Source organism: Ylistrum balloti, unplaced genomic scaffold (assembly GCF_031769215.1).
Source record: "Ylistrum balloti isolate Yb309-2 unplaced genomic scaffold, AGI_CSIRO_Ybal_v1 Utg369672, whole genome shotgun sequence".
Taxonomy (NCBI): Eukaryota; Metazoa; Mollusca; class Bivalvia; order Pectinida; family Pectinidae; genus Ylistrum; species Ylistrum balloti.
The window spans coordinates 739,679-764,094 of NW_026781917.1; the positions used below are offsets into that span (position 1 = coordinate 739,679).

The 24,416-nt window shown below is 37.7% G+C and overlaps 2 protein-coding genes across 2 annotated transcripts; both read right to left on the reverse strand.

Moving 5' to 3' along the window:
- On the reverse strand, nt 1-10,439 carry LOC132562401 (uncharacterized). The gene is made up of 8 exons (XM_060227145.1): nt 10,398-10,439; nt 8,593-9,043; nt 7,905-8,057; nt 7,048-7,211; nt 6,518-6,634; nt 5,664-5,802; nt 1,160-1,363; nt 1-248 (listed from the first exon to the last, which is right to left on the reverse strand). Exons 1-8 carry the CDS (start codon nt 10,437-10,439, stop codon nt 1-3), a joined length of 1,518 nt encoding a protein of 505 aa, XP_060083128.1.
- Nucleotides 10,440-11,156: 717 nt separating this feature from the next.
- On the reverse strand, nt 11,157-15,943 carry LOC132562412 (MAM and LDL-receptor class A domain-containing protein 1-like). Its single transcript, XM_060227156.1, has 7 exons — nt 15,394-15,943; nt 14,793-14,951; nt 14,263-14,429; nt 13,143-13,253; nt 12,449-12,584; nt 11,728-11,925; nt 11,157-11,404 (listed from the first exon to the last, which is right to left on the reverse strand). Exons 1-7 carry the CDS (start codon nt 15,941-15,943, stop codon nt 11,157-11,159), a joined length of 1,569 nt encoding a protein of 522 aa, XP_060083139.1.
- Nucleotides 15,944-24,416: the final 8,473 nt, after the last annotated feature.

Genomic DNA, 24,416 nt, shown 5'->3' on the forward strand with positions numbered 1-24,416 from the left:
CTATTTGTTGATTTCACATATGAAGGGGTGTTTCTCGTTACATGCGACGTCACCCCACTCATAGTTACTATCGGCGTACTGCATCAGTAGACAATCTTGGTCACCCCCGACATTATTGGGCTGGCCCAGGTGCCAGTCAGTGTATGTCACAGGGAGGTGAGAGCCTTGGTCAGTCCATTCGAATGTCCCCTCTACTCGTTCATCGTTTCCACTAGTGTAAAATCCATTCTGACCTATTGCTTTCAGTCCTGATAATATTTAAAGTACAATTTGTAAATATATTGTTCAAAATTCATCAATAGTTCAACCACACTGTGCTTCTTTTTTTAAATATATAATAATCGTATTGTTATTAAAAAATTAAACTAATTTTGGATGCTTTTAAAATAGCGATTTGAAAAATCGCGGCATTATTTACGCAGAAAATTGCCGCAAGAGGGCTCTAACTCTTTTTGATATTTCAGCCTATGGGAAAGCCAGGATCGTTAAATTTTGTTGAAAGGCCGTCGAAATAGGCTATGCGTGCTGTGTACGTTTAGCCTAAATAATATTTATATTATCGCAATGAGGGAAATGTCAACGGGAGACATTTTTTTCTGCCATTTATAATCGCAAACAACAAAATTGGCTATGTTTGTTCTTTATTGTTTTGGTCGTTTGATGATAATGTTTACTCCCGTTAATAAGAGAAGAGAAAAACAATGTACATATTTAACATACCTAAAACACGGTTTTTTGGGGGTTTTTTTATCATATCCTTGTTTTTACATCAATGAAAGAACTAGCGAAAAGGGGCCGTTCTTTACCAGAAAAGGAATATTTACATTTACGCGGCAAATTTGCTATATAAGATATGGTAAGAAACTATTAAGGCAACTACTAAGTGTTTTCAAAAATGGATATTCTGTCCAAAATATCACGAAGAGTTGAATGAGCATACCACAGTAAATTACATTAAAATGGGGCATAAAATTGAACTGCCCTAGCTTTGGTATTTACAATCGATGACAGTGTCAATCTTTGAAAACAAACATTTCATTATTCACTTACCTATTTTTTTTAAGAGTTACAGAAAAGAGAGACGACTTACATTACAATTTCTATCAACAATACCTTGAATTCGTTTTAAAGTTGTCTCGACTGTTGATGCAGCACTTACCTTGGTCAGCGTTGATAATATTGATTAGATACGTCTGTTCCTCGGCACTGTTGATAGACACAAGGTGTCCTGCTCCGGTCTGCTCTTTGCACGCTTTTCCGGCATCACCCCAGGTGGCCGGAACTACATGTATCATGTAACAAGCACTAACTGATCCGTTTGATCCACGGTAAAGATGTGACCCGGCGGGACAACTCGATAAATCTGCAACAGAAATGTTATCATTTTTGGTATATATCTGAGATCAGACCTATTATGAAAAATACAGACCAAACCTACTGGTATTCTGACATAGCCAAATGAAATCCTCGATAGTTATGGTGATTTATTAAAAATAACACATTTCTTTAATGAATTTACATTTGTGTTGAATAGCCTCTGGATCACAAAACCTCATGTTTCCATTTATCAATGTTTGGAATGGTGGTCAGGCTTGCACACAAGAATATAATATCTCGTTATTTCTTGCGTGCGTGTTGTTTTGTTTGTTTTGTTTATCGATAAACTTTCAAGCAGTGCTTCCGGTACACAGTGTCCAGTTTATTTCGTTGTTGTTGGTTGTTGGCTTTCCTGCCTTAAAATAGTCATACCAATGTTCAGCTCCATGGGACTAGTGCGACTTGAGTTATTCTTTTTTAAATGTGCTTTTTAAAGATTTCAAATCGACCTAAAACATAACAAAACTTGGTGAAGACATCTCAGGAACATTTTAGGCAAGTTAATCTCAATTCCTGCCGGGTGTAAGTAGAAAATAATTTTGAAGTGTAAAAATGCTTACCACCTTTTTTTCTTGTAATTTTGACCCACATGATCGTCGCCATTTTGTAACTAAGTGAATTAAATTCAGAAATTTGAGAGTCTAGAGAATATGGATTAATCTTCCAGAAAATGTAGTCACGAGACCACTACATTATAGAACAGACTTGACATGGAAAAATCAAGAGCTGCTTTACAACAACAAAGAAGAAATCGAAACAAGGACATCAGGAAGTGACATACCTACCCTGGAAGGACAAATGGTGTTCGGTGACGAGGACAAATAGTTCGTGAACTGAAACTGCCTATAGGCCTATTGACTGATGCTTGAACGACTGTTATGTGGCGTTACATTTGATAGGATGCCGAGCGTATTACTGTGGTCACATTAATATCTGTGGGTATTGAGTGTTCCAAAAGGAATGTTGTTATCAATGGTGCTCAGACTATCGAGAAAGTCAATGTTTTAAGAAACAGATTTATTAATTCAAGGTCTCATCCGAATTGTGGGCCGATTATTTTGTGAAACATAGTAGAACGCCCTTCTCGCTAATGCGTGGGAATACAGTTAACATGGAAACAACCAATTGTCATTGCTGCTGGTATATTACACGTGCATAATAAACTTCAGTTATAGAATTGGCGTTACTACACTGGTTACACGCTTGTCATTCGATGAATTGATGTTCGCGTTATCACTGCGTCTCTCAACATAGTGACATCAACAAATGTTCGTGTAACTACAGCGTTTTTTACCATTATAACACCAGAAATATGTGTACACTTCGGTATTCTCACACTTTCCGTTGATTACAGTGATATTTACTAATATATCACCAGAAATATGTGTACACTTCGGTATTCTGACACGTTCCGTTAATTACAATGATATTTACTAATATAACACCAGAAATATGTGTACACTTCGGTATTCTGACACGTTCCGTTAATTACAGTGATATTTACTAATATAACACCAGAAATATGTGTACACTTCGGTATTCTGACACGTTCCGTTAATTACAGTGATATTTACTAATATAACACCAGAAATATGTGTACACTTCGGTATTCTCACACTTTCCGTTGATTACAGTGATATTTACTAATATAACACCAGAAATATGTGTACACTTCGGTATTCTCACACTTTCCGTTAATTACAGTGTTATTTACCATGATAACACCAGAAATATGTGTACACTTCGGTATTCTCACACTTTCCGTTAATTACAGTGATATTTACTAATATAACACCAGAAATATGTGTACACTTCGGTATTCTGACACTTTCCGTTAATTACAGCGATATTTACCATTATAACACCAGAAATATGTGTACACTTCGGTATTCTCACACTTTCTGTTAATTACAGCGTTATTTACTAATATAACACCAGAAATATGTGTACACTTCGGTATTCTCACACTTTCCGTTAATTACAGCGATATTTACTAATATAACACCAGAAATATGTGTACACTTCGGTATTCTCACACTTTCCGTTAATTACAGTGTTATTTACCATTATAACACCAGAAATATGTGTACACTTCGGTATTCTCACACTTTCCGTTAATTACAGCGATATTTACTAATATAACACCAGAAATATGTGTACACTTCGGTATTCTCACACTTTCCGTTGATTACAGTGATATTTACTAATATAACACCAGAAATATGTGTACACTTCGGTATTCTCACACTTTCCGTAAAATACACCGTTATTTACCATGATAACACCAGAAATATGTGTACACTTCGGTATTCTCACACTTTCCGTTAATTACAGTGATATTTACTAATATTACACCAGAAATATGTGTACACTTCGGTATTCTGACACTTTCCGTTAATTACAGCGATATTTACCATTATAACACCAGAAATATTTGTACACTTCGGTATTCTCACACTTTCCGTTAATTACAGCGTTATTTACTAATATAACACCAGAAATATGTGTACACTTCGGTATTCTCACACTTTCCGTTAATTACAGCGATATTTACTAATATAACACCAGAAATATGTGTACACCTCGGTATTCTCACACTTTCCGATAATTACAGCGTTATTTACCGTTATAACACCAGAAATATGTGTACACTTCGGTATTCTCACACTTTCCGTTAATTACAGTGTTATTTACCGTTATAACACCAGAAATATGTGTACACTTCGGTATTCTCACACTTTCCGTTAATTACACCGTTATTTACCATGATAACACCAGAAATATGTGTACACTTCGGTATTCTCACACTCTCCGTTAATTACAGCGATATTTACTAATATAACACCAGAAATATGTGTACACTTCGGTATTCTCACACTTTCCGTTAATTACAGCGATATTTACTAATATAACACCAGAAATATGTGTACACTTCGGTATTCTCATACTTTCCGTTAATTACAGCGATATTTACTAATATAACACCAGAAATATGTGTACACTTCGGTATTCTCACACTTTCCGTTAATTACACCGTTATTTACCATTATAACACCAGAAATATGTGTACACTTCGGTATTCTCACACTTTCCGTTAATTACAGTGTTATTTACCATTATAACACCAGAAATATGTGTACACTTCGGTATTCTCACACTTTCCGTTAATTACAGCGTTATTTACTCATATAACACCAGAAATATGTGTACACTTCGGTATTCTCACACTTTCCGTTAATTACAGTGTTATTTACTATTATAACACCAGAATTATGTGTACACTTCGGTATTCTCACACTTTCCGTTAAGTACACCTATAACAGCAGAAATATGTGTACACTTCGGTATTCTCACACTTTCCGTTAAGTACACCTATAACACCAGAAATATGTGTACACTTCGGTATTCTGACACGTTCCGTTAATTACAGTGATATTTACTATTATAACACCAGAAATATGTGTACACTTCGGTATTCTCACACGTTCCGTTAATTACAGTGTTATTTACTATTATAACACCAGAAATATGTGTACACTTCGGTATTCTCACACTTTCCGTTAATTACAGCGTTATTTACCATTATAACAGCAGAAATATGTGTACACTTCGGTATTCTCACACTTTCCGTTAATTACAGCGATATTTACTAATATAACACCAGAAATATGTGTACACTTCGGTATTCTCACACTTTCCGTTAATTACAGCGATATTTTCTAATATAACACCAGAAATATGTGTACACTTCGGTATTCTGACACGTTCCGTTAATTACAGGGATATTTACTAATATAACACCAGAAATATGTGTACACTTCGGTATTCTCACACTTTCCGTTAATTACAGTGATATTTACTAATATAACACCAGAAATATGTGTACACTTCGGTATTCTCACACTTTCCGTTAATTACAGCGTTATTTACTATCATAACACCAGAAATATGTGTACACTTCGGTATTCTCACACTTTCCGTTAATTACAGCGTTATTTACTATCATAACACCAGAAATATGTGTACACTTCGGTATTCTCACACTTTCCGTTAATTACACCGTTATTTACTAATATAACACCAGAAATATGTGTACACTTCGGTATTCTGACACTCTCCGTTAATTACAGCGTTATTTACTATTATAACACCAGAAATATGTGTACACTTCGGTATTCTGACACTCTCCGTTAATTACAGCGTTATTTACTAATATAACACCAGAAATATGTGTACACTTCGGTATTCTTACACGTTCCGTCCAAAAGTTAGTGGTGTGCACTTACCATTATGGCTACACGAAGTGTTGTAAATGTACAAGTCATCAATAGCGATATTGCCCCTTGACCCGGAAGTTGTTGTGTACGAATGACCACTGGTGTAGTGAGACGTTTTCTTCGCATGCGTAGTAGCTTCAAACATAAACTGAGCAACGAAATTTATCTAAACATAATAATCAGAAGTAATTCCTAAATCTCATCCAAGCATTTCCAAATCAATCATTGACTTTAACATTTCTAATTAGTCCGATGTTTAAAAAATGTTTTTGAGATAAACTAAAGAGACTATCGTTCAAGCAATTTTATTTCGGTCGTGATAGTCAGATCATCACTCTTAAATTCACTTACTTATTTGAATTAGACCAGCTGTCTCATTACCGAAAAAGACGAAGATTTTAAACACATTTAGGCAAGGATATAATTTTTATTTCTCATTTCCACTCAATTCAGTCGTTTGAAGACAAATACACTGTACACAGAATCTTTAAAGTCTTGTTAAGACTTATGAGATCCTTTCACCTAGCCGTCCGGGGTTCGACTCATGGAACGGACGTGAAAAGGTAACGGTCACCTGCCCGACCACGTGGGTTTTCCCCGGTTATTCAGGTTTCCTCCCACAATAAGACCCCTCGCGCGCTTACATCCGGGCCAACAAGAGTGATTAGCATTAGTTGAAATAACTTGTTTCGCAATTGTTGTAAAACAAATAAAGTTTACAGTTTTATAGCAGAGATAATAAATGTTTCAACAATTACAACCGGTATTTCTCACCGTACATCTGAAAAATGTTGTGATGGAAAGCAGCGACATCGGAAGATATGGTTGTGAGACGTATAGACAACAAAGAGTCCTGTACTTACGCTGAATGAATGAGATGTATACTCAGAGTCGAGTGAGACTTCCGCCATGTGCCAAGCCCTGTCCACTTCTCCCGTATGTACGTACACGGGGTTCCCGAGACCACTTCCGCCGAGTATCTGATTTTATAAAATAAGACACGTGCATTTCTGTCAATATCGCTGTATAATATGTATTTAATGTTAAAGAGACAACAAATACCTTTAAAGTGTGTGAAAATTAGATATTAGTTTCAGTCGTGTCGAAAGTCGATTGAGGCCCCACAAGTGTATATTAATGAAGGGTGTTTAGAGCGATAAAGAATTTATCGTGTGCGTGCGTGCATGCGCGTGTGCGTGTGCGTGTGTGTGTGTGTGAGGGGGGGGGGGGGGGTGGGGGAGAAAATATCATTAATACTGAAAACTGGAGCCTGTTTCATCGTTTTCGAGGAAAGCTTTTATCCTTTGTCAAAAATGTGAAAATTTGAACTTTCAAAAACCACACATTTCACAGTGATCCTGCTTTTTGTTCTTCAATGTTTCCACAATCGTACCTTAGCGTAAACGTTAAGTGTTTGGATGTCTGTTCCGTACATGTTGTACCAGAACCGGAGGCAGTATCCAGTCGACGGCGTCAGGAGTGGTGACGTCATCCTGACGACATGCTCAGTATTGGAATAACTGGCCAAACGTGCAGCATCCAGGTACATGTAATGTCCTGTCACGATTAAAGATCATGTATCTTTCCTAATTTTAAAATGATATGAATTATACTAAAATTGAAAAAAAACAAACAAACATCTTTTGATCTTATCAAATGATAGCGTTGTTATTAAGTAAATATATCCACGTCATGCTTTTTGCGTATTACACATATGTAATTTAGCTTATTATGAAGTCACTTTAGATAATCAAATGACGACACACATTCACTGATGTCATTGTAACGTCACAATAGAGACCATAGATAAACAGCAAACATGACTTCAGGTTTGCCGTCGATATGTCCGCTTTTACCATATTTGATCATGAAATCGATCATGTGATAAAAAAATCTTCAATCCTTTTTCATTTGATACGTCCTTTATGGAACTTTAAGCTCGCTAAAAGCTCAATAAGCCTTTAAAGAAAAATAATCTCAGACCTTTTTTTCATAAAACACGTATCACATGTCAACTCATACAAGGTACTGTCTATAACAAGTCAAGTACGCCACTAACCTAATAACATGGAATCATGTACATAGAAATGTAAACACAAATAAATCACATATATTATGGGGGAAACCAAAACAGCAAAAGTTTTCTCCTAATTAGATAATCTAATTGTTATAATCTATATAGATATTTATAGAAAGAATGGTTATTCCGACAACAGTTTTAATAATTTGTTGAAACGGACACTGGTTTACCTGTTGCTGACCCGTAAGTATGGTCACTAAGAGGGCCAGTGGACGAGGAAACAGTGCCCTTCCCTTGTGTCCAGCTGGTAGAACTGCTATCATGTGTGAATCCACAGAGGTGACTGTCCTCAAAACCACAATAGATCAGGTGATTGTTTATCACTGTAAGTGAAAAATCATCATTTCAAACATCAGCGGTTTTTCGTTTCTTTAAATATCTTTTGTGTTTTACAATGTCAAAAAACAAGTTTCGTAAGAGTTGTTTCTCTTTACACTTCAACTTGTGCAGCCACGTTAATTCAAACAAGTAGTACGACTGATAGAGCATCGGAACAACATCAGGGAAGATTTTCTTTTTTCACCTACTATGTGTGTGGAATACCCATTTATCAAAATATGGCATTTGTCAGTGTATTGTTTTATCATTCTTATTTATGTAACGTACAGTTTTACTATTATAAAAAATATGCGTTAATGATAAAATTGAACCAAAATTAACAAATGCGAATAAATATTCCATCATTTGAAATGGTTTGTTTTCGTGTATTGTTTTTTATTTTTTATGCATCATGGCCGTATCAAGAATATGTGAAAGCTCTACAACAAATCTATAAACTCTTTGCCATATGTTTCATACAAGTAATTATTAACAAACAAAAAAAATAACGGTTTTACCTTGTGATGTTAGCATACTTACCTGAAGACGTAGAGTTTCCTTGGGTCTGGATCGCGACCAATGCAGCATTGCATGTTGTCAAAGTTTTATTAGTCAAGGACATTGCTGATTGGAGCCTGGCGACCTCTGATGCTGCCAATTCCTTCTCCCCTTCTAGACGTAACTTTGAAGCATTCAAAGACGAGTCCGTGCTTTGAATCTTTGACTGGAGATCTTTCTTCTCATTCTGAAGTGTCTGTAGCGCTGCTTGTTTTGCTTGCAACTCGGCAATCGTTTTGGTTAATTCTGCCGATACAGATTCAAAGCCATGTTGTGCTTTACGGACAGTGGATGCCAAAGCATCGACATCACTTTCAATTGCATTAAGATCTGAGCACGAACATCCTGCATCTCGTACAGACCGAGTATTGGTTTGGTTTGCGCAATGGCCGACTATTACATCATACTCACATTGTCCAGAAAACCCACAGGTCTGGTCACCAATGACAACGGAAAAAGAAATGGTCAGAAAACAAACCAGGGGACCTAAATTACCTACAAACATTTTACAGACGGTGAAATGACATATATCTTACTTAGGGTCACTTTGTCGTACGGCCTTATCGTACTAAAGATAATTTCGTATTACACATATTGGAGGAATGGCTTATCAAAAAGGGTCTCTTAGCGAACTAGGTGCTCCAAAAGTGAATACCTTAAGAATATGATAAGACAGCCATTGGTTGAATAACGTGTTTAGACAAAGTGAACTATACGCGTGTTTCCTGCTGCATGTTGAGAAATTCATATATGTGTGCATAAGTGAGGGTAGAAATTTGTCCCAAAAAAGTTAAGAATTGACACAAACACTTACGGTCGGAAGGAAACACAGATAAAATAGACGATTGACATTATTTGAATTTTAAATCGAAATCGCTAAAATTCTTCAAATCCTAAGTCAAAAACTTATCAGTGTAATTTGTCTTTAAAATTGACGGTCTGCATTGAGTTTTTAAAACCGAGGGTCAAGTTTAAAGATTGATGTGTAAGGTTATACTATCTTCAAATTTTTTTTTTAATTTTTTTTTTTTTTTTTTTTACAAAACTAGATTATTTCGGAGGATAAAGTAAAAAAAAGGAATGTTTCGGATTTAAGGTAAAAGTTGTATACTTTGACAGTATATTTAACGCTACTTTTCCGGACTTTGGTACTAGGTTATGAAGATCTGATAAACTAAAAAGTTGATAGTCATGCTATAAGGTATTGTATCAAAGCAAAGAAATGTAATTTTATGTAAGCATTCACGATTTACAAATAACAAACAAGTGATACATTTCTTTCACAAATAGATTTTTTAAAATTTATACAAACGAATGAAAGATACTTGTCATTAGTTTCCCATGCAAACTGAAGACAATTCTGAGGCCACCAAATGTGATATAGAGTCAGTCAGACTTAAAATTCTATCGTCATTAGGCTTCCAGAGCAATAACTATTACAGAGGATGCTGCGTCCAAAGGAAGCATTACCACGGTCAATAGACGATGTATAGAAAAAAACCTTACATACAGTGTTGTGCTTGAAATGGCACTGACGACCTATCTTTTGGGTACTGACTGTGTCAACACTACAAGTTGTAGGATGTTTTGGTTAAAGGTCGGAACAATCAAAGACACTCTCTGGTAACATCAACAAGAGCGCAACTAGATAGATCGATTTCACCAGTCACATGCCGAAGCATGTATTTTACCCTAAAATCCTAATAATAGGACGGTCTTGAGAGTATTAAAAATATTTGAAAAAATTGCCGTAAAGATATTTATTCGAGTATTTTACTCAAACCTACCTTCTCAGCGACGTTTCGTCCCAAGTAGTAAGATTCCGCCATCTTACCGAAACAAAAAAGCAATCCCATGAAATAAGTATTTGCCTGCTGTTTTGGGACTTACATTCAATATTAGATCAGCGATACAAGCAAGTTAGCCAGTCGCATTTCGATATTATGTTACCGGTGTCACAATGATTTTTCAAGAACCTCCTGCTGCAATGAACTAAACAAACGTACTAGAGCAGTCCCCGTCATCTTTCACCAATAGTCTCTATAATATATCGATAGATATTTGGTTTTTATAACAAGTAAATATGGTATCGCTGAAATGTTCACGACTTAATTATAAAATAACGTCGTTGTGTAGTGAAAACTAATGAGACAAGATATGTGTTTGTTAATTAAGCTTCACCTGAATTAGGTACTGAGGAGTAATTTTTATTTCGTCAACATGTAGAAGGTGGAACGTGTCAGTCGGGAGTGCATCAGAAATATCGGCAAGAATGTTAAAGAGTCCTACTATAGGTCCTACGAGAAGGGGAGTTAATAAAAATAACTCTGATGATTCGGCCGTTCTAAACAGTTTAATAGTGAGAGGAAACTTCCACAACTAGACAATAACACGAACACCAATATCATGTAGTGTTTCTATTTATATAAGATTCTACTGAAATTTCTTTGAAGATATCAACACAGTTGGAATAACTGGTGAGGAAAATGGATATCACGACATTTGCTTTATTCAGTAATTAACAGTTTTATTCAGTACTTGTCAATCTAAAATTCGATTTCACAGATGTAGGGGTGTTTGGTTCGGCAGTCAACATCACCCCATTCGTAGTCAGCAGAGGGGTATTCGAGAAGAACACAATCTTGATTACTTGCGACATTGTTAGGTTGGCCAGTGTGCCAGCTAGTGTAGTTAACTCGGTACGGAGTGCCGGTGTCTGTCCAAACAAATGAGCCCTCACTCCACTCGTCTGAGGCGGAAATATAGTAACCGGACTGACCGGCTGCCATTAGACCTGTAGATGACATACAAGTAATGACACTTAGCGAGGAATATACACGACTTATCAGCCTGATGAACCTGAATCTGGGAGCTTGGCACTGGTGTATGTGGACCTATCTTGACCTGTTTATATCGTTTGGACTCTCTTTGAATGGAGGACTGGGGCAAGTATGGCCTCTCGGTACACCTTTCTATATCAATTATTCATGTAGACTTTTTTATCGAATATTGATTAAGCCGTCCTTTCCCCGTATATGTCTAAACCCTTGACTACAACTTCCACTCACTTTGTTTCTTTTACATACTGAAGATCGCCTGTCCTTTACTGTTACGCACCTATATCATTATTGATGAGATGAAGGAGATAGTTCTGGGTTTGTCCATTTGGAATTGTCATCAAATGTCCATGGGCCGATTCCTTCTTGCAATCTTCATTGGCTTTGAACCAAGATAAGGGCGCTGAATGGAAGCTCAAACATGATGTCACGTTGCCAACCGTCCGTTTGTATGAGCCGGGCGGACAATTTGGAATGCCTGGGAAGAATATAATATCCTTATAGCATGGATGACAGACTTCATTAACAATATTAGCATGTACTCAAGGTTTCTTTTTTCAATAAATTGTTTGAGATGCACGTCGATGAGCACTCAGCAGTCTCCGTCATTTTGGAAATAACTGAATGGTCACCTCACAGATCAGGTTTGACGGCATTACCAGAAAGTATGAACTCTGTTACAATGGCGCCCATGAAAGGACTCGGGAATAATCTTAGCCATGCACCACCAACGTAACTTTCACAAGTACCGCTGTGACCCCTGGACACTCGAGTTATTTCCTAGAGAGGGAGTATGTAACTCTGGTAAAATACTAGCCGCAGAATACCGCTCGGATAGAGAGAACTTCTCTTTAGCTCGACCGGTTGAGCTTCAGACTAGTAAGCCAAGGCATCGAAATTGATAATGACCTCTGTTACATTAACAATGCTCAAGCATGGGGTAAACTGACGAAGTTATTTGATGACTGGTATGATGACGGACAGATTTAAATGTCACTTACTGCTGCACGTAGTATTATAAGCGTAAAAGTCGTCAATGGCGATGTTGCCGTATTGGTTATGGTAGACATAGTGACTTCCGCCGCTGGAGCTGTATGTATAGGATTTGTAGGCATTCGTCGTAGCTTCAAAGACGATCTGTACCACAGGTAAGTAAAATTTGCGTTTCAGGAAATGTACATATTTATGGTTTAATGACAATATGCAAACAGACTAAGATTCTCGTAACTTTAAATATGAAGTCCGATATTTCTAGGATCCTGTATTTCAAGTTGTTTTTTTTTCAGTTTCCACCATTTTGACATCACTTCTGGTGATATTAAATACCATGCTTCTGCATACAAATATGACAGCTGATATTTTCGTGGAAGCACTTATTATGTAATTATGAACAGATATAGGCTCATTGCTCCTAGTAGCGTACAAGTTTGAGAATGATATTCAGAGACGCGAATAAACTCATCTTGGTGAGGAAAGGCAAGATGATTGCTCTTTTAAACTCGTTTTATTTGTAGAATAGGATTTAATGAGTCGATATGAAAAAGTTTCAATCTTACTGTAATAGTTTTTAACTGTTTATTTTTCATTTATTTGCATTTGGTACCTATTTCGTTTGACAGCTGCTTTATATCGATATAGTATGAAGATCAATAAAACCCAACAGACATTTTGGGACCAAGGTTTCTTTTAACTTACAGAGAAATCGTTTCTTGTGTACTCGTCGTTGAGGTCAATTTCCGCCAAATGCCACTCAAGTCCTTGATTTCCGTTTCTGGTGAATATAGGGTTTCCCAATCCGTTATGTATCTATTAAACAGAACCAAGTTGTTATATATACATAAAAGACTTATTTACGAACACAGCTAGACGAATAATAGAAAAAAAACTCGTTAAAAATATATGAAAAACTTATGTGAAATCCGAGATAGTTACAAGAAAATCAATGAAAAGTGTGAATTGGGGAAATGGAATGACATGGGGAGGTAGATGGGGGCTGAACAACAGAACTACTGCCTAGCAACAAGAGGAAATTACCAAACTCTTAACAACATCTAATTTGAAACTCGAAACATTTGGAACGAAGGTAAAATATCTGCAAAGAAAGACTTACATGGAGATTCTTTAAAAAGTACAACCAGGCACAAACTAATGAGTATCGAACACATTATTTTTTTCAAATGAGAAAGTAACCCATTTCCCACAGTTGTCATCAACCTGGACCAATGAAACACAGTTGTCAATATTTCCCATGGAAATCGTTATTGTTATTGTGAAAAAAAAACCTGAAATACTTAATCAATTGCGATAGTACCGATATGTGCATTCAATAGGTTGGGGAAACAGGGTTGTTACTAACTAAAAATGGGAAATTTATGAGTTTGAAATGGAAATCGTCACGCTTTCATGCATCTTAAAGAAGAACTTAAAATGACATTCATCAGTTTGGTATAGAAATAATTTATGGAATGGAAATATATCAAAGATGTTTATCTTTAGCGCAAACACTGGTTGCAAACAGTACTGTGAGCCTTCATAAACGTCTGTTTCCCTTATCAAACAGAAAGTGCAAATACTGAGTCTTGGGGACAATTCATTATTCGGCAAAAAGATGAAGGTCCAACTATTCTTAAAGAAGAGTCGTTTGTGTTGGTCTTCTGTTTAAGTCTGGCGTTAGAAGCGTCCGCATGAAATATATAGATATAAATATATGTTTTGCGGTAGGTTATTCTCACGGTGCGTGGATCCATATATATACCTTACATTGGCTTACATATTGAGACTACAGCAGACACTATGAGACATACTTATCGCCTACCTTTGCGTATACATTTAAGTTTTGCACATCACTTCCGTACATATTGTACCAGAACTTGATGCAGTAATTTTGGGATGATTTCATCGATGGCGAGTCTAAGCGGAAAATGCGTGTGTGACCGGAAGAAGAACCTCCAAGAGTTTTGGCGTCCATCAACATGTAATAACCTGGATAGAAATATCAGAAACATTATAAGATCAATTTCTGTGCTATTTGATAATCTTGGACATTATGCAAGTCAAAGCAATGAACAATAAAATCTTGCATGAGGTGGTAAGTATGTTGTTACCGGTCTGTGATCAATGTGCAGTGCACAATAAAATGTATGGTCCGAGATATTTTTATACATTTTTCTTAAAGGGGATATATACTTATGAAATATAACGCAGTAAATTTGATCCGTATTTTATTGGGCTTACATAACATCTATGGTTGTTTACTCCAAGATTCACTCCAAGAAAAAACGTGCACTAAACTTCATTCATTCAAGCGTTAATGGGATGACGATCTGGAAGTAGAGGGAAGCTTACCTGATGGTGTTCCATATGTATGGTCCGCCTCTGGGCCAGTGCCAGAATGGGCAGCTTTGTTAAATAACCAGTTACCATCGTCGCCAGATTCGTGATTGAAACCGCACATGTGACTGTCTTGGAATGGACAGTAGAAGGTGGCGTAATCTCCAGTAAGTGCTGAAAATGTCAGCAATAAATGAATGAACTATTTAAGGTTACAGCGTCTGCCTGAAATAACACACGTAACACAATGAATCAAATTTAACATCCGGTTTATAAAGACGATAGCCATAGACTTAATTCTTTACGAATACATCAGATACTCATATTTGTACCCTCGCTAGTACTAGATGAAATACCTTGAAGTGAAATTATGTTTAAGTGAAAAACATATCCGACTGGATATGAATACTAACTAGATGACGTTGATGTAATTGTGACATTTTATCATTAACAAAGTGATGACAGTAATGAGTTGTGACTTTTATCAAAACAAAGTCAAATGTGTTCTGCCATTCCGTATTAAAACATATTTTGTAGATTCTCTTCAGAAAAAAAAAGAAAAGAAAACCCGTCTGAGAAGTATTGTTTTAAGAAAAATCGAGATGAGCGAACTAACCTGGTACTGAGGATTGGCTGCCGGGGTTGACTACTCCCTGACATACATTCAGATCCCGAGTAGCGTTCTGGAGCTGTTCTCTCAGATTTTTTATTTCCGTCCCCGCTGTGTTAAGTACACTAGCCAGTTCATGGTCAGTCTGGTTCAGGGCGAGCTCCTTGAGGTGGAGTGTGGATAGCAGATCGGCGTTGCCAGCAGTTTCCGTTGCCACCTGTTGGTTAGTCTGTGCAAGTTCAGTCTTTGTCAAATTGAGTTGTTTGAAGAGCTGGTCTACCGCATGCTGCAGCTGATTCACCGTCCCCTGAAGTGTTACAAGGTCATTCTTAGCAAGTGTGACATCATTACATGTGCATTCTCCACCATTCAGATGACCACTGCCACTTGGAGCTGCACTAGCCGCTTGTTGGACGGAGTTGCACTGACCCTCTTGTCCAAGTTTAACGTTGTAAACACACTGACCGTTATAAAAACTACATCCTGGTGTGAAGGCCGAATGGGCTACATTTAAAGTGAGTAACAATATTAACGCGACATATTGGAGGTTCGCCATGTTGGTTGTGACACAAAAACAAAATCGCTGGCACCACTATCAGTGTTATAGACAGACAAACTACCTAGTGTAATGATAAGAAATTATATTGGGACATTGGAGAGGTGAAAGATATGTAGGTGATATCAAAGTTTTGTTGTGTCCAATAGTCTTGTGGGTGTTATTCTGTAGGCAACTAAGTATTATTTATAAGGCGCTATTCTATAATATGCAAAAGTACAAGCACCGGGTCACTTAACTGAAATTATAACACACATAAGCTAGCAGAGTTCAATTATCATCATGTTGGAACAGACTGTGTGAGTAATACTCTAACGTTACAATCGTCATCAGTATTACATTGTGTCAAAACATTCTCAGAAGATACAATATCATCTTTAACTTTCATGACGTCATACGCATCGCAATTTACCACATTCGTTTCCACACTTGGCCAGTTTAGTGTATTATCAACTTTTTCCACTTTTTCTAAATCAACTTTGCTAAAGTGGCAAACTTCTGGCTGAGTAATATTGGTATTCGTCACATCCGGTCTCTCTGCGTACTCCTTTAGCGTGTAAACACTTGCCTTCCCCACACAGACGTTCTCATGTGACGTCATACTAACGCTTTCCTCGTCATCTTCTTTTAATACACTTAAATTCGTCCTATAACTCCTCAGATTAATGCCGTAGAGATTATGATGTCTGAAAACTTTCAAAGACAACTTCTTGTGGTAATTCCTGCACCCGTGAAAACTTCCTCCTACGTCTTCAGTTGAAACTGGCGGCGGTCTACCTCCGCGAAAAACATATCCTTTACTTCGCAATGGTGATATACTTTGTTTTGTTGCAGGCATCTCACAACAGCCCCCAAAACAACACATCACTGCTATAATTACGATAGACACCGCAGAACAGGCAAATATAAGAAAGGCCAAAAGACTTGGTTGGTCCAGGAGGAGGGCGGATTCGTGATCAAGTGTTACATTCATCTTTGCCCTGGCCCTTGAATGCTCTTCTTGTAAGCAATCAATATCTCACAAAAATACTTGGAAAACTGAAACTGAATATAAGGCAAACATCTAAATACACTTTTTCATGTAACATATACACAGTGTTTCAATGGAATGTAGAATAAAACATTACCGTTATATCTGATCGGTCAATGTGATTGTGTAAATAATGATAAAGTGAGGCCAGAGTGAAAGTAAACAATATTACAATCTATGATGAAATGATAAGGATTAACTTTAATTATTTTTGAAAATCTATTATCGTTCACTGGCTTAATAACATCGAACAAAAAATTAAATCCTTAAGTATTTGTTGAGTAATTATCATTCAGCATTCTCTTAGCGACAAGATCCTAGGTCATGATAAAGAATAATTACCCTTGAATTCAAGACGCTTCAACTGAGCCCCATGGGTTCCATACCAAATCACACGTCCATAGTGCAGTCTTACTAGTATATTATAATTGATCGTAATGGGTATTAAAAGATAGCAGAACTTTGGTAATACTGTTCAACTCCAATATGGCAGGACCTAAGGAATATACCAAATGACGGTAACTGTGAATAAAAAACAAATGTTTTGCGTAGGAATAGCGATTGAAGGTTAACTGTGAGAGAACAATGATAAAACCCCCAGAAGACAACCCAGTATGGGTGGTATAACATAAGCCTTTACAGAGGTACAGGCGAGAGTGAATCAGTATTGCAATTGTCTTACTCTTTAACAATACTAAGATGTACACTGATAAGTTTCCATCCAATGGTATGAAAAATAAGCATGTTTCAGGTTTCCGCTGGTAAAATTGCCACAAGAAACAAAGTGACAATTACATCGGCAGGAACGATTTGACGATAGAGCTAGCTATGCGAATAAATATTGTTTACACGATTTCAAGAAAAACAGAATTATATGGGTTCAGGTTCACAAGATATGGTATTCAGATTACTCGAGGTGTGCATATCGGTAAACCATGGAAACTGTGAACAATATTGTATGTAACACTACATGGTTGTATTACATCGCAGGAAAACCTGTAATTATTTGTCGTCAAAGCGTTTTTATAACGTCATCATTGGCCATCAAAGCGTTTTCATAACGTCATAGTTTGTCATCAAAGCGTTTTTTATGGTGCAATTATTCCACGTCTCACTAAGAATGGGTTTATAACGGAGTTACCAAGTTTGCTAGTTTGGTATAAATGGCATAGTTCGATATCAACCCCTTTTGGCGGTATTTAGATAGGCAAACGTAATGAAAAGCATGTTATAGACGTGTAATAGTATTCTTATATAATAATATACGTACCCTTCAGATTAATTGATTGATTGATTGATTGATTGATTGATTGATTGATTGATTGATTGCAACGAATCTGATTTGCAGCTACCTCTAAATAAAATAGTACATTGCATATCCAAAGTCATGCAACATTTCAATCAATAACTGTACACAAATACAATAAAAGACATGACAATGACATTTGATTGCAATAGAAAATATTTAAAGAGGATCAAACATAGATTCATATCGACACCATTTTAAGATGATGCCGAATATGACTTGATATGATTTGCAGCAATGCTGCATCACCGTAGAATCAACGCAGCGATGGAAAGGTGACCAGATAGACAAGTAGAATTTATAAATATCACGCCATCTTTTTATTTAAGGAACCATTGTCTAGTGAATTTTCTTCATCGTTCTCAGTGTAACTTGACAGCGATGGAAAAACAACTGGATAGATAAACATAAGTATCACACCAACCTTTTATGTAAGATTCCATCGTTAGATCAATTCTTCATTGTTCTCACTGTAAGTAGAAACTACACCATTCCGTCAGTATTAATGTCACATTCTGTCAACATTCTGACTGTCCAAATGTGCTCCCAAAATGGCGTCTTAGACAACACAAAACTTATCCGAAAGGTCAGAATCACATATTCCTGACGATGTACGAGAATGTTTTTCGCTGCGGACAGATCGCCACTGAAATGTCTGATTCCATACCTGGCACGCAGAGGCGTACAGGTGAATGTAGAGGTCGGGCATAGGTAAATTAGATATAAAATATTTATAGACGATGTCTATGTAGGGATCAGCGTTTGTAGCCGTCACCTACAATCTGGTGATGGATTGATTTCGTGTTATCAGTTCTGTGCCGGATCTTCGTTAAAACAAAACCAGAACACTCACTTTCTGGAAATCTTATTTTAGGTTCAATTGCTTTCAACCTTTATTGGTTTCCGCATTTAAACATAGCAATGTGTATTTAGCAATATACAATCAAAAGCGGAGCAGAACATAGATATTTACTCATGGGGAAAGTAACTGTTAAAACGGTAAAGGTTACTTACGGGAAAATGCTATTTTTAACCTAGCAGAAGTAATATAGTTTTTTTTCAAAAATAAGAAATGGCACTTCCTAAAGTGGCCATATAATGTAAGTCAGGTCCTTATTACGCGCCAGAACAATGAATATTTCTGCAACACAGGAAGCGGTAAATCTAAAATGAACCTGGGTTTACCTGAGAAAGGTATTAACAGACATAAAATTTAACGTGACAACGGGCTTCGTTACACTGGACAGAGATTCAAAATTAAGAATTTCGTTTTATACGCCATGTTAGCGAAAAATTATGCATACTTTCGGTTAGTTTTGCTCTTATAGCTTTAGATAGTTCCACACATCGTAATATCTCTGATTTATGTGTTCATTTTTAGAGTATAACGATCAGTAAATGCCTAAACAGCAAATTCTTCCATCTCGCTCTCTAAGCATCAGGTTGATAGAGCGATGAAAATCAAACAGGACTGCGAGGAACAAGACTAACTTCCCTCTCTTACCGTCGAGTTATCGAACCCGCGAACACTTACAGTCGTGGTCTCCCTCTCTCACCGTCGCGGTCTCGTACCCGCGAACACTTACAGTCGTGGTCTCCCTCTCTCACCGTCGCGGTCTCGTACCCGCGAACACTTACAGTCGTGGTCTCGCTCTCTCACCGTCGCGGTCTCGTACCCGCGAACACTTACAGTCGTGGTCTCGCTCTCTCACCGTCGCGGTCTCGTACCCGCGAACACTTACAGTCGTGGTCTCGCTCTCTCACCGTCGCGGTCTCGTACCCGCGAACACTTACAGTCGTGGTCTCGCTCTCTCACCGTCGCGGTCTCGTACCCGCGAACACTTACAGTCGTGGTCTCGCTCTCTCACCGTCGCGGTCTCGTACCCGCGAACACTTACAGTCGTGGTCTCCCTCTCTCACCGTCGCGGTCTCGTACCCGCGAACACTTACAGTCGTGGTCTCGCTCTCTCACCGTCGCGGTCTCGTACCCGCGAACACTTACAGTCGTGGTCTCGCTCTCTCACCGTCGCGGTCTTGTACCCGCGAACACTTACAGTCGTGGTCTCCCTCTCTCTCCGTCGCGGTCTCGTACCCGCGAACACTTACAGTCGTGGTCTCGCTCTCTCACCGTCGCGGTCTCGTACCCGCGAACACTTACAGTCGTGATCTCGCTCTCCGCTTCGCGTTGTCCCTACCTCGCGTAGTGAGGTTCGAGTGTTTTGTTATTTGGCCCTAACCAGCCACCATATTGAAAACTCTGTATTTCCTGTTTTACATGCCACCTGGCGCATATAAATGCATTACCCAGAATAAACTTAATCTATTATTTAATTTGTATCGAAAGGATCAATTTACTTGTGTTCCTTTTGTACAATCCTTTGATACCGACATGACAGACGTTTCATGTGATTTCGTCTTTTATTCTTACCACTTTGATATTTCTTCCCACACACGTCATTCGGCTTCATGCTAAAGTTTATCATTCGAAAAAAAAAGATATATCTACTATATATATACATATATTCACCAGCTGCAAAACTGTCCTCGACAAACGCTTGGTAGTGGCTGCTATATTGAAATTATAACAAAAAGATAAAGCTTTATTTGAAGAATAATACATGATGTGAATGATCAATAATGAAACAAATTATCGTCATATACTTGTGTAAACATGACGAATCCTAAGGCCGTCCTAGACATGCTATTATAAGGTTATCACTCATCACGTGTGTAAACATGACGAATCCTAAGGCCGTCCTAGACATGCTATTATAAGGTTATCACTCATCACGTGTGTAAACATGACGAATCCTAAGGCCGTCCTAGACATGCTATTATAAGGTTATCACTCATCACGTGTGTAAACATGACGAATCCTAAGGCCGTCCTAGACATGCTATTATAAGGTTATCACTCATCACGTGTGTAAACATGACGAATCCTAAGGCCGTCCTAGACATGCTATTATAAGGTTATCACTCATCACGTGTGTAATCATGACGAATCCTAAGGCCGTCCTAGACATGCTATTATAAGGTTATCACTCATCACGTGTGTAAACATGACGAATCCTAAGGCCGTCCTAGACATGCTATTATAAGGTTATCACTCATCACGTGTGTAAACATGACGAATCCTAAGGCCGTCCTAGACATGCTATTATAAGGTTATCACTCATCACGTGTGTAAACATGACGAGTCCTAAGGCCGTCCTAGACATGCTATTATAAGGTTATCACTCATCACGTGTGTAAACATGACGAATCCTTAGGCCGTCCTAGACATGCTATTATAAGGTTATCACTCATCACGTGTGTAAACATGGCGAGTCCTAATGCCGTCCTAGACATGCTATCATAAGGTTATCACTCATCACGTGTGTAAACATGACGAATCCTAAGGCCGTCCTAGACATGCTATTATAAGGTTATCACTCATCACGTGTGTAAACATGACGAATCCTAAGGCCGTCCTAGACATGCTATTATAAGGTTATCACTCATCACGTGTGTAAACATGACGAGTCCTAAGGCCGTCCTAGACATGCTATCATAAGGTTATCACTCATCACGTGTGTAAACATGACGAATCCTTAGGCCGTCCTAGACATGCTATTATAAGGTTATCACTCATCACGTGTGTAAACATGGCGAGTCCTAAGGCCGTCCTAGACATGCTATTATAAGGTTATCACTCATCACGTGTGTAAACATGGCGAGTCCTAATGCCGTCCTAGACATGTTATCATAAGGTTATCACTCATCACGTGTGTAAACATGGCGAATCCTAAGGCCGTCCTAGACATGCTATTATAAGGTTTTCACTCATCACCTGTGTAAACATGGCGAATCCTAAGGCCGTCCTAGATAGCTATTATAAGGTTATCACTCATCACGTGTGTAAATATGACGAATCCTAAGGCCGTCCTAGACATGCTATTATAAGGTTATCACTCATCACGTGTGTAAACATGACGAATCCTAAGGCCGTCCTAGACATGCTATTATAAGGTTATCACTCATCACGTGTGTAAACATGACGAGTCCTAAGGCCGTCCTAGACATGCTATCATAGGGTTATCACTCATCACGTGTGTAAACATGACGAATCCTAAGGCCGTCCTAGACATGCTATTATAAGGTTATCACTCATCACGTGTGTAAACATGGCGAGTCCTAATGCCGTCCTAGACATGCTATCATAAGGTTATCACTCATCACGTGTGTAAATATGACGAATCCTAAGGCCGTCCTAGACATGCTATTATAAGGTTTCCACTCATCACCTGTGTAAACATGGCGAATCCTAAGGCCGTCCTAGATAGCTATTATAAGGTTATCACTCATCACGTGTGTAAATATGACGAATCCTAAGGCCGTCCTAGACATGCTATTATAAGGTTATCACTCATCACGTGTGTAAACATGGCGAGTCCTAATGCCGTCCTAGACATGCTATCATAAGGTTATCACTCATCACGTGTGTAAATATGACGAATCCTAAGGCCGTCCTAGACATGCTATTATAAGGTTTCCACTCATCACCTGTGTAAACATGGCGAATCCTAAGGCCGTCCTAGATAGCTATTATAAGGTTATCACTCATCACGTGTGTAAATATGACGAATCCTAAGGCCGTCCTAGACATGCTATTATAAGGTTTTCACTCATCACCTGTGTAAACATGGCGAATCCTAAGGCCGTCCTAGATAGCTATTATAAGGTTATCACTCATCACGTGTGTAAACATGACGAATCCTAAGGCCGTCCTAGACATGCTATTATAAGGTTATCACTCATCACCTGTGTAAACATTGCGAATCCTAAGGCCGTCCTAGACATGCTATTGTGAGTTTATCACTCATCACGTTTGTGATGTTAGCAGTGTTTAAATTATTCTTTTCTATATAAATACGTTTATTCGTAACAATGGGAAAATGTTTTATATTCGAAATTCATATTTAAACCAAAAGAAGAATAAAAACAACTTATGAAATAAATATTCAACGTTGTAAGAAAATAAACGTATTCCTTTTTAGGAAAAATCACTTTGTGAAATATGCATGTCAAAAATCATTACATAATAATAATAATAGATGTTGCACAATGTTATCGAGGATATAATAGTAATATATGGGAGTTTCCAATCAGCTCCTGTTTCTAAGTCTGTGCACGGGGACGCAAGGAATTTTGTAAAACGTCGAAATAGGCATTTTCTTCTGTTGTTCCTAACACTAATTAATGTGTGCCTATTTTGGTTTGATGAGAAAGGATGTAGTGATATAATGAAGTTTCACCAATGTAGCATGTTATCGAGTATCAACCCCCACCCCCAAACACCTTTATAAAATAGACATTGATGTTACATAATAGTTCCCTAGGTTGAATATTCTGTCTAAGTTAACTGCGTTTTCCTCATCCCCAGCACAGTCCAATTTCAGGCGTTAAAGTTCAGGCTCAGATTACAGATTCACGTTTTCTATCTTGACTGATCAAGTGTTGGTTGATGAGAACTTCCATGGCCTCACCGTCGATGTAATTTTCTGAGAATGATTCAGTGGATTTTTTCTCTCTATCTCTAATTTGCTTTTTTTCGAATGCAGTATCAAAATTTCTGGAATTATAGGGGTTTATATTTTTACAAGTAAACATAGTCTCAATTTGTGTTGCAATGCGCATTCTTACTTTACAGTTTTACAAAGGATAAAGCCGTCATTCTTTGCTCATAAATCTAACCAAGTTTGAAATATTTCCATTGGAAATTAAACAAATTACGCTTGAAAAAACACTTTTTTTATGTAAACTATAGTAAAACTATGGCTCCTCAGGCCCCTTGGGGTGGAAACCTGTATATAATTCACTCTTTTGGTTCATCTATGACAAGGGAGTGTTTCTGTAAAATCTCATTGAAACCATGTCAGTCGTTTTCGAGAAGAAGTTGAAAATGTTGAAAGTTTACAGATGCACGACACGTGATCGCAATAGGTCACCAGGAGACTTTGTCATAGGTAACACAGTGAGCAATATTTAGACGAAATCATTACGTCAAGTCTTCCAAAAGCAGTCAAGATGTGAAATTGCTTGAGGATGTACAGAATGCAATTCTTTCAAAGAGAGTTAAATTACATCCAATTCAAT